Source organism: Notothenia rossii (assembly GCF_949606895.1).
Source record: "Notothenia rossii genome assembly, chromosome: 11".
In the NCBI taxonomy this organism is placed as follows: domain Eukaryota; kingdom Metazoa; phylum Chordata; class Actinopteri; order Perciformes; family Nototheniidae; genus Notothenia; species Notothenia rossii.
In genome coordinates this window covers 25,857,986-25,870,053 of record NC_136910.1, presented here as the reverse complement: position 1 = coordinate 25,870,053, position 12,068 = coordinate 25,857,986, and the positions used below count along the sequence as shown (strand labels likewise).

Genomic DNA, 12,068 nt, shown 5'->3' with positions numbered 1-12,068 from the left:
CAGCCTGAGATATTTGGAAAATGTTTCATGAGGTGACAAAGGCATTTGAAGAGCTGTTAGAGATGCCTCGCGAAGTGAGTGAGCCCTCCATGTTGCTGCTGGAGCGTTTTGTGGTTCTGTTGTACAATAGAACCAGTGACATCGTGGAAATGAATGAAGCAAGGCAACAGCTTTTTACTCAGAAATCAAGGCCTCTGGAGAACACCCCTCCAACACGAGCTGCTCTAGAACAACATGTAAAACGCACAACCTACCAGGCCAACATTTGGAATCAGTCAGTTTCCTAACCCTGTGCTGCCAAGCCCTACTGCTTGGGGTTGGGTGAAGGAGGGAACAGACCACTCTTAAGGAGGCATCAAAGTCATGTTATGAACTAATCCACTGTGGCTGCAGGAAGGGATGCACTGGACGCTGTAAATGCGCCAAGGCAGCGCTCAAATGCACTGCCCTTTACTGCTCGGGAGATTGCAAGAACTAGAATTAACAAGTATGGTTATCCTGAATCAGTGTAATCACTGTATGGAATATTTCATATAGTTTCTATATAGGTACATTTACAATATATGGGCAAGTTCAGCATTTACATTTGTACATTTGACTTCATTTAGCAAGTGTAACTTTAAGCTTATTGAAAAAATAATATCCCTTGCCAGTGTTTCCCACAGATCTGAAATATACTTGGGGGGGTGGTGGTAGCAGGTGGGGAGGGTTGAGGCGCCTTTGTGACGTGCAACAACATTAACATTAACCTTTCTGTTGGTAGCTTGTTAGCAGACCCTTCATGCGATGGCAAAGCGAACAGGTACAGGCAGGGCCCATAGTGATAGCCCTATAGTTTAAACTACCAACAAATAAACATATGGATATGGGTTACTATTTTATTTATTTTTTTAATTGTAAATGTATTTAGGAACCTGTCCATGTGATTTTAAGTGGGGGTGGACCTCAGATCCTCTAGGGGGGTACGGGGGCATGCTCCCCGGAGTTAAATGCATCAATCTGGTGCACCTTGAGGGGAAAATAAAGAGACTAGATCTATGGGAACATCTATATGAAACAGAACTGTATACATTTCAATAATCATAAAATTATGGCCATAACCAATAACATACCATTTCCAATATGAAAAAACACTGACACCCTCAAATGGAAATATGTGTTTACATAAATGGTGACCAAACCGTTTGAGACCCACATACCTCATTCACACCAACGTTGTTTCAGGGCCGGTTCGGAGCTGGAGCTTGAAAAGCACCGGGTTTCCCTGTTCACACCGCAGTGGAGCAGCCTCTTAGCTCCGGAATCCGGTTTGTTTCAAGCACCAAAAAATTATCCGGCCAGAGCAAAAGCACCACATACGTCACGCTTACGTCGAGGCGGGGGCAGGGGCAGGGGCGGGATCAACTCCTGAACAACAACAAAAAGACGGTGTTTTATCCAGTTTGTACACAACGATGGAGATACTTAACAAGCAGCAGTGGTCCACTGAAGAGACCAGCTACCTACTGGGAATCTGGTCTTCCGAAGAGGTACAGAGGAAGCTGGAGTACAATCGGCCATTGTTGTTGTTGTCGGTTTCAGCTGTGAGGGGTTTCCGCCCGGTTCGGCTTTATGAAGCAGGCACGTCATGACGCAAACGATGACGCAATGACGCAGCACCAGTCGGACTCTGGGCTGTGTGAAAAGAGCCGGAGCTAAACCGAAGAACCGGTTCTGAACCTGAAAAGCTCTAGCACGGAGCTTGAACCGGAGTTGCGTTGGTGTGAATGAGGTAACAGAGAACTTAGACCAAGTTAACTATCTAAACACTCAGAGCTTGAATGACACACAGAGACCAATCAACGGCTTTGATTTATGATCTGTATGACACATCATGTAGACAGCCAGTCACTCAAAAAATCCTCAGGCCAGCCGGCCACTTAACAGGCCAGGCCATCAGGAAACCCCCCGGTCCTCCCGATGGCCAGTCTGGGACTGGGTACAGGAGGCGTAGAGCGAGGGATCATTGTCCACAAGTTAATCGATCGCAGATGGCGTCGTGGTCGCGGACGAAAAAAGAAAATAAAAGAAAAAAGATAATAATAAGAAAAAAAAGAAAAAAACCTAAATGGGTCGTGAAATATACCTGGGCGGCCCGCCCAAGTATAGTCTGTGTGTGGGAAACCCTGCTTGCAGTCTTTGTACAATATTTGAATGTAAAAAGTGTCCATGGGGTATGAATATGACTGTTAACATAGCTAAACAACATTAGATTATCCTTGTCACTGTTTGCGGTAATTGACCTGAATCTCCTCCTAGAGCACCATTGTGTTCTTGTTAACTAAATATCTCTCAGAGGAGCGTGGGTGGTGGCTCCTTATTTTCATCTAAAGTAACCGACAGAGAATCAGCACTTTGGAAAAAGCCTGAAATAGACACTTCAGAGACATGTTTTGTATATATCTGAGACCTATAATATATTGATGAAAAGACAGCAGAGGTATTCTGCTGTCATATTTAAATTACTTGACTAAATGAATGTAAGCTTATGATGGAAAATAGAGGAAGGAAAATATGATTTTTTAAATATTAAATCAAACTCAATATTGGCAAACACAAAAAACATCTGTGACGTTTTTACCTAAACGGTTACCAAAAGAAACAAATTAGCAGTATTGATTATTGTTTGCACCTGTTTTGCAAATGTTTCACCAATTCTCTCCTAGTTGCTTGTATTAGTATAAATTAGTACATATCACCTGTGCATAGAGACCTTACCTCTGTGGAGCCATGCAGGGACCAACAGTTGGAGACAATTTGTTAAACAAATCAGATGTTGCTTCACCTAATAAAATGTTCATCCTTATTTTCAAATAATTTGCAGGAGAGTTTGAAGTCAGCTCATTTGACAGAGGACAAATGGAAGGTAGATTATCAAAAGACAAGAAATAACAATGACCTTTAATCAGTGTTTCCGCCAGGGGGGCGTCTTGCCGTCATTTGACGGCCATATTCAACTCGGAACGCCCTGAATTGGAGCCGAGAGCGTCCAAAAAAATATATATATATATATTAGGGGTGTAACGGTACACGTACCCGTACCGAAATTATTCGGTACGGGCCATTCGGTTCGGTACACGTGTGTACCGAAGTGTACCGAACGAATATAACGTTAAACGTAAAAAATTGAGAACGCGAGCAACTTCTTGGAAGTAACCTCAGGTGCTGCGTCGCAGCATTCAGAGTAATTTGCTAACATTGGGTTCAACGCGCCATAGAGCGAGCAAGTCATTTCATTAGACGAGAGGCATACTATGAGAGCTGGTCAGAGGGATGCGTTCAAATTTAGTCAGTAATTTGAGGAACTGTCGAAATGGCGAACGCAGATAAAGTTGAGCTCGAAAATCCTCCAGCAACATTGAAGTCTCCGGTTTGGGAACATTTTGGTTTTGCAGTTACGTACAAGGATGACGGACAAAGACGGGTGGACCGAACCAAAGCTGTTTGTCGGCATTTTTCAACTAACATTGGTTACGCGGCTGGCAATACATCAAACTTGCACACTCATTTGAAAAAGCATCACCCGAACGTGAATATCACCGGTACCAAAAGAAAAAAGACTGAAGTGCAAACCCAACTCCCACTAGCATTTAAGCCTCCACCACTCGCAAAAAGTTCAGACCGAGCAAAAGCTATTACAAACGCCAAATATCCTTATGTTGCCATGTTAGCAAAGCGCTACCTGGCTGTATCTGCTACCTCTGTCCCTAGCGAGAGGGTGTTCTCCACAGCAGGAGACATTGTTAGTGCCAGCAGATCTGCCCTTTCGGCAAGCAATGTGGACAAGTTAATTTTTCTTTAAAAAAACATGATAATACAATGATAAGCAAGTAATTATGTCAAACTGGCTGCTTAGGTACTAGTACAGTACAAATACAGATTATTTCAGTTAATCGAAATGCTGCACCGTAATGTTTATTTTATTATATTTTGTATTTATTTGAGTGAATATTCCCAGTTTAATAATAATTAAAAACCCAAAACTAATAGTTTATATTTTGTGAGTACGAGTACAGTAAAGTTCAAATACAGATTATTTCAGTTCATCAAAATGCTGCACCGTAATGTTTATTTTATTATATTTTGTATTTATTTGAGTGAATATTCCCAGTTTAATAATAATTAAAAACCCAAAACTAATAGTTTATATTTTGTGAGTACGAGTACAGTAAAGTTCAAATACAGATTATTTCAGTTCATCAAAATGCTGCACCGTAATGTTTATTTTATTATATTTTGTATTTATTTGAGTGAATATTCCCAGTTTAATAATAATTAAAAACCCAAAACTAATAGTTTATATTTTGTGAGTACGAGTACAGTAAAGTTCAAATACAGATTATTTCAGTTCATCAAAATGCTGCACCTTAATGTTCATTTTATTATATTTTGTATTTATTTGAGTGAATACATTATTCACAGTTTAATAATAATAAAAATATATATATATTTTATGTTTTGTGATCATTTTTTATGCTGTACTGAAAATGTACCGAACCAAAATGTTTGTGAACCGTTACACCCCTAATATATATATATATATTAGTGGTGGGCCGTTATCGGCGTTAACGTGCTGCGTTAACGTGAGACTCTTGTCGGCGATAAAAAAAAATATCGCCGTTAATCTATTCTCAAAGTTGGGTTGGGAGCTGGGTCTATACTACGCAAGCTATGATGACTTTCACCTTGATAATTTAGCGCGGATGTATACCTAGCCGAATTGCACTGTAGGGGGCGAGAGCGAGTCTTTGACCTGTGTTTCTTCTACGGTCTATGGATCTGACCCCGGTCAAATCAGCCACATTAAACGTGACATGCTAACATGGATACAGCAGGTATGAAGCCGCCGGGTTTGCTTCAGGGGAAATTTATTTTTAAGAAGCTTCCCGATGGAAACCTCGACAAAAATAAGGTTGTTTGCATCTTGTGCAATGCGGAATTAGTTTACTGTAGGAGTTCATCCAGTCTCAAGTACCACCTAAACGCAAAGCATCCCTTAGCTAATGCGGAAGATGCCGGGCCAAGCACTGATGTAGCGCGGGGGAAGACTCGTCGTCAAACAACTATGTTTGAGTGCAACCGAGGCAAGCCCGTCAGCACAGCTCTATCAGCCAAGCTAACTAGTCTCCTCGCTCAGTGGATTGCCACCAGCTGCAGGCCCATTAGCGTGGTTGAAGATGACGGGCTCAAGCTTGTTCTCCAGGCGGCCACAGGTGACCCATCTTACAAACTACCTGCGAGGCGAACTATCATAAGGAGAATACATGACCAGCACGCAGAAGAGAAAGCTACGAAAGTTGAGAAGATGGTAGAGGCGAGGTCTGTAGCACTGACTGGGGACCATTGGACGTCCGTTAACAACGACAACTACATCGGCGTTACAGTACACCTCATCGATGCTAGCTGGGAACTTCACTCCTTCGCTTTAGGTATGCTACTGTTAGAAATTAAAATCAATGTTTTAATGGGGAAATGTAGTTTAAACATGCCGTCAGTTTTAATGCTCTTTTATACTGAAAAACCAGAAATTCTTGTGCACAAGCAGTTAAGCTTTTATTCTGAAAATCCTTAATCTACGGTTAGCATGTAGCATGTGGCTAATATACGATTTCCTGAAGAGGTGAATTTAGTAGCGAAATGATATAGAGTGGTGCAAACCGAAGCCTACTGACTTAACACTACAACTATAGATGTCGAGATACTACCATGCTGAATATTAAATTAAGGTACAGTTTATTTGAATACATTATTGTTTACAGACGAGAGTAGCATGTGACAACATCCGGAATGACCGGAAATCAAACGAGCCGAGAAGTATTGTTTAGAGTATTAATTACAGTGTTTAGAATGTGTTAAATGAAAAGTGATGAAAGAGAATATGAGGAGAAACGGCGTGTTAAGCATATAGTGAATGTGAAAAGAACCTATCCTCTGTTTAAATGCAATAACGGACATTGGAGACGAGGCGAGCCGGCTTGCGGGGAGGAGCCAGCAGAGGATATATAACAGCACCGGAGGAGAGATCCATTCTCTTCTCTTCCCTATCGAGAGCCAGATCACAGCTGTTTGTCTGACTGAACAATATCATGCTTGTGACCAACCCGCGCCTTTTTTAATTAAAGTACCCAATTGAACTTTCACAGAGACTCCATTTAGTCTCCTTTTAAAGCTTCTCTCCTGGACGGGAGAATAACGAACACAGTTAACACTACGTTATGTCATTTTAAATTACATAATTTAATTTTGTAGGCTTTTAATTACCACCACGTTATGTTTGGAATTAATCTAGATTAATCTAGATTAATTCCAAGAATACAGTGAGATTAATCTAGATTAAAAAAATTAATTTATGCCCACCACTAATATATATATTTACTGTGAATGTGTGCAAAAAAGTATGGTATATAGCTGTCTAACAGAAGTTAAATTCATTTCTCATGTACTTAACCCCAAATAAAAGAACCCAGTTGTTAAATAATAGTGAAGTCACGTTGTAATAACAATAACTCATCCCTCTCGAGTTTTTTTTTCGAGCTTTGCCAAAAGCCACTGTGTCAAGTGTCCTACTTGGGTTGCCGTCCGGAGTTGTCCAATAGAGAGGCGAAGTCCCTCCCTTTCCAGGGGAGCCTCTGGGACCCCGGAAGCGGAAAATTATACATTGAATTCAATGGAGAGAGAAAACGTATCTTTTGATCCCGTTTGAATTGTGCCACGAACTACACATATGATGTTTGTCAATTTAAAAGAACATTTTGCAAGTCAAAAAAATAAAAATGTTTCGTAAAACTGTGAAGTAACACATTTTTTTGTGTTAAGCCGCTCAGTGGACTACATGTCTCTGGTCCCGCACAATACGCGTCACCAACACAAAGATGGCCGTCACGTTGGCACATTTCACCTCATTCTTTCAGAATGAGAATAAAAGTATAAAACGAGGTGAAAATCACTATAAGTCTGGGCATGTTGAGAGCTGTACATACACGAAAGGGGAGTTAGTCGGTTCTGTAAGAGCCAGCATGCGGGACCGGCTTTACAAGGTTTCGGTGAGTAACATAAGTGCAATGTTTAACGTTAATGTCAGTCAATAAGGAGGAGAATGAAAAAGAAGATGATGAACCACAGACCCGGCATATAATGACTGCAGTGTGCAGGGCTGTGTTAATTTATGTTACTGTTATCATTAGCATTAGTTGACTGAGAAAACCGTCAAGAAAAAAAGTTTAGCGATGTTACGAGTCGACTAGTATAATATGCCCACGGTTGTGATTGACAACCTGGACAGCCAGTCAGAAGCTAGAGTGCCAACCTAGAGAGCCAATCAGAACCTAGAACGGGTGTACTGTATACGGGTGTGTATGCTATGGATAACATTAGTGTTCACAAGAACAAGGTACACTCCCGTGTTTTGATTTAGTTGCTCTTCAGATTGAAGCGGCCAGTTTTATATCGACTATATGTGTGATCTCCTTTTTACATCTCGTTGTGTCATTTGAGTTTATTTGCTGTGTGTAGATTCAAGGATTTTGGTTATCTTGTCAATTTGTTTGGTTATCTAGGCACAGCTGTGTGTGACTCCTTCTGGTATGTGTTTTCCTAATGTAGAGAGCATTGATTAATTCATAAACTACACACTGAGTCTAGATCCTGACCAAATCCATTTTTTTTTTATCAAATGTTTTTCAAAAATGTAATACACATTTAAAAAAATACAATGTATAATCACAACCAATACAACACAAATTACAAAAAATACAGAAAAAACAAACAATAACAACAATCAGACAAGAGGACAAAACTATGGGAAAATAAACCCTCCCACCCCCAGATCCGGACCATCCTTGTATTGCTCATTCAATCTATTATAGCATGTTAACAAACATGGTACTTACTTTATTTGTACAGATCTACATGGGAGAGGATGGCGCAATGCAGAGCGCTGTCTGTGGTTGTGCACGGGGGATGTACAAATGCAGCCACGCTGCAGCATTGGCAATATTTGCCATGTGGCAGATCAGCTCCACAGAAGTTGAGTGCCAGTGGAGGAAGCCTGGCACTTCAAAAGTAGTCCAGCCGGTGTCTCAACTCTACCAACAGCAAGAGGAGACATACAACCCACTGGCCAGAGACATCGCCACTGAGGAAGTAGAATGGTTCAGGTCTGCACTGAGGGGCGCAGCGTGGCATGGCATGGCTTTTGTCACCTGAGCCAGAGCTGCAGCCTCAACATCAGGCCATTTTCAAAGTGCCGGAGCTGGTGAAGGAGCATGGGGGTCGGGAGCTTGAGGCAATTCTTGCCTCAATGCGACTGAGCAGAGACCAGCAAGCTGCCATCCAGACAGCCACCGTAGGACAGCGGACAAATCCTCAGTGGCAGTTACACAGGCAGGGCAGGTTGACAGCCAGCAATTTTGGTGCTGTGCTGAGGTCGGGACTTTCATCCACTCCATGAAGAGGGTGCTTGGGGGGTACAATTAAGACGGAGTCATGGCTGTCAACTGGGGAGTTGTAAACGAGGTGTGTTTGGCCAGTGTGTTTGGCCTTTTAAGTGTGACACATATGTAGTGATAAATGCTTCACTTGACCACTGTTCCTAAATAAAAAAAGTTTTCTGCATCGTCAGTCATTTTTTCCAAATAATTACCAATATTTCACAATTTCTTCATGTAAACTTAAGAGCACAGCTGTATGTTGAGTGTCAGCTTTGCTTGGTTCATCTTACTGGGGGGCAGCTACATGGATGTCGGTGCAGTCCACAATCATTTTGCAGTTGAAGGCAGAATTAATTTATTATTGACTCAGAATGAAGCACAACTTCATGTCATACAGTACATTGACTTTATTTGTAATTGTGTAAAAACATATGAGCATTGATTAGCAAGCAGGACCTGCAGGAACAGAGAATGGTGATGGATGGAGCTGGGAAGAGAGAAGAATAAAGAAAACAGATCAACTTTATTATCGGATATTAAAAATTCAATTTCAAAACAAGTTGCCGCTCCTACAGTTTTCTAGTATGTAAAGATGATTTCACATGACCTATGCAAAATATCACACTCAATACATGTGTCTCTCTGGGGGGTGCATTGTGCCTTTGATGTATATAAATAATATACCATAACCAAATACTATTACGTACAGTGGAAATCAGGTTGCCAGAGCAGGTCAGTCCAGTGTGCATGTTCCTCAGGGTCTCAGCAGTTACAGGTGAGGTAAAGAAAATAAAAGAGAAAAAGGTCAGTAACAACACTTTAAAGTAATAACACTGAATAATTATCTATTTTAATAATTTTCTCTCAGTAATCACTCAACTACTGTCTTTCCAACCAACAGATTGACTCACCCTCACTGTCATCACAATGACACATGTCCAGAAGAATGTCATGCAAAGCTGCCTGCCTGCCTGCCTTCCTTCCTTCGACTCTCCCTGAACTGCTTCCTTAGCACCCGGTGGAGGGCGGAGTAGGCTACTCTTCAAATGTTTCACGAAATACTTACCATGATGACTACTCTTACTGTTTAACATTTTGGTGTACTTCATGTAATAAAATAATAACTTCATTGTAAGGCTACAAAAAATGACAAGGCTTAGTAATGTAATGCTAACTAACGTGCTCGCTACTCGTCGCTACTAGCTAGGTAGCTAACTTGACTATGTTCCATGCACAACATGTATATTACCTATGATATTACCTGATATGTCTGATCCAGCGATTCCTGGTCCTTTCATCAGACGGGAAGCGATAGAACGAGCAAGTGGTATGATCACTTTTGTGATTACAACATGGCAGAGTCCTGCACGGGTCTGATTTTCAAGACCCGCTCCCGCCCCGCACCCGCGACGTGCAATACCGAACCCGCCCCGCTACCCGCACATATTGCCAATTAGTTCCGCAACCCGACCCGACCCGCCGGCACAAGATCCGCAACCCGACCCGAACCCGCATATATATAAGCAGTGAAAACGTGCAATTATTAACACACGCAGTTGCATATTTGGCTCAAAAAGCCTGGGATGTTGGTTATTTTCTCCATCTAGAAGGACACCAAAAGCCTCCCAGACGTTGGATTTCGCTCTTGAGGAAGAGTTATTGAAAATGCTGTATTCTCCGCTAGAGAGCTTCACCTCAGCCATTTCGAATGTGGCGCGCTCAGCAACAGATAGATGCGCTGCAGAGGTTATGAATATGCTCGGTCCCGCGGGGGAGAGGTCTGAGGATTTAAACATTAAACTAAATTATTATAATTTAAATATATTTATTATGCAACACCCGCAACCCGACCCGCATCATCTTTGTTTTACCCAGAACCGAACCCGGAAAAAAGCGTTTGAAAAAATACCACCCGCAAATCACCTTTTTTGCGGGTCACCCGTCGGGTACCCGCGGATACCCGACCCGATGCAGGACTCTGCAACATGGTACAAAGCACACGGGCATCTTGTAAAAGTGAATTTATTGGAGCAATCTCTTATATTTATTGGAGGGAATAAATCAGTTATGAAATCTTCTTCTTCGCTTTAATTACGAGTCTCAACCACTTGGAGCATTATCGCCTGTGACATCACATGCGCGACCCAGAATGGGATTTGGGATTTGTAGTCTTTGTAGTCGCGTATTTTTCATAATCTTATATTTCAACAGTTTTACGACAAAATGTGACTTTTTTGACATGGAAATGATTGTTTAAGATTGACGAACATCATATGTGTAGTTCGTGGCACAATTCAAACGGGATCAAAAGATACGTTTTCTCTCTCCATTGAATTCAATGTATAATTTTTCGCTTCCGGGGTCCCATGGACCGGAAGTAGATGGGCGTGACTTCGCCTCTCTATATGGCGGACCTAGGGGTGTCACGGTTACCGGTGTAGACGGTAACCGCGCTAAAATATTTTAACGGTGAGATAACCTTCTGAATTTCAAAACACGGTGTTATGTCGTTGGGTTAAATTACCGCACACCGTTACACCGGGAGAGCTTTCATTTCCCTAATACTCCCACGGTTACACTGTATTACACTGTTACCGCGCTAAATACTTTGCATTTCAAAACATAATGTTATCTATGTGCGTTACTAGAGCTCTACACCACACACGTGACACTTTCGAACGTTCGCAGGCACCACTAGTCCTAGGTTCTTTTATCACACTCTCTCACTTTAAGCATGGCAGCAGAAGAAGGAAGCCGCGATGGTACCATTTTTCCACCTTCTAAGCGCAGAAGATCAGAAGTGTGGTCCTACTTTGGATATTTAAAAAACTCCGAGGGGCAACTGGTGGAGGACGGTGCCCCCGTGTGCAGGACATGCCGGCGGAAGGTATCCGCGAAAGGGAGCAACACATCGAATTTGCTCACTCATCTACGAGACCATCACCCGCAGCTGCACAGCCAGTGCAAGGTATATTTGTTAATATTAACACATAGTTTTGGCTGAAATGCTCGAAATAACTTTTGCCTTCGGGTAAAGGGGAAATGTAACAATTATATCCGACTGTCAATAATGTTAAATCTTGATAATAATCATTTACATTACATTAGCAAATGCACCTGCTCTCGTGTGTTCACCATTCTTAGATCGGCGCTAAACGCCATTCTAAGCTAAGTTGAATAGCTAAACTTTGATATGCCATGAGACAGTGAAAATAGTGCAGTGAAACACATTAATGATTAAGTTACTTCTGACTTTGGGTCAAGGGATAATGCAACGATATACCCGATTGTCTAAAATGTTAAACCTTGATATTAAATGTCAGTGTAAGCACGCCCACTGCTAGCATTTTAAAATACATCCTACTGCGGTGCCATGCTCTATTCGTTGGTAGCTAGTGCACTACTAAACGCCATTGTAAGGCGCTAAACAGCTTAGTTCTCATACAGTACTGGCTTCTTGCCTAATAACCTAAACTTACCATTTACCTGCATCAACATTACACTTTTAAGGTAATAAATTAATGTAGGTATTTGACTTCATACGCATACTTGATGATTGTTGAATAGTAACTTAATGGCTGTTTTTCTCTCTCTCTCTCT

General features: G+C 41.6%; 1 protein-coding gene and 1 long non-coding RNA gene across 8 annotated transcripts in view; both read right to left on the bottom strand.

Moving 5' to 3' along the window:
* Window positions 1–12,068, bottom strand: part of exoc6 (exocyst complex component 6) — a gene marked incomplete at its 5' end in the record, with an annotated part of 95,737 nt that overhangs the window by 76,066 nt on the left and 7,603 nt on the right. The window contains one exon of one of the 7 annotated variants that reach the window (XM_079658600.1): window positions 1,200–1,407. The exons of the other annotated variants lie outside the window; for them this stretch is intronic. Coding sequence (XP_079514726.1) covers window positions 1,200–1,204 — 5 coding nt within the window. The remainder of the gene's footprint in view (window positions 1–1,199; window positions 1,408–12,068) is intronic. 7 annotated transcript variants of the gene reach the window in all.
* LOC307024467 lies at window positions 8,861–12,046 on the bottom strand. Its single transcript, XR_013803904.1, has 2 exons — window positions 9,176–12,046; window positions 8,861–8,955 (listed from the first exon to the last, which is right to left on the bottom strand). It is a non-coding gene; the product is annotated as an uncharacterized lncRNA (long non-coding RNA).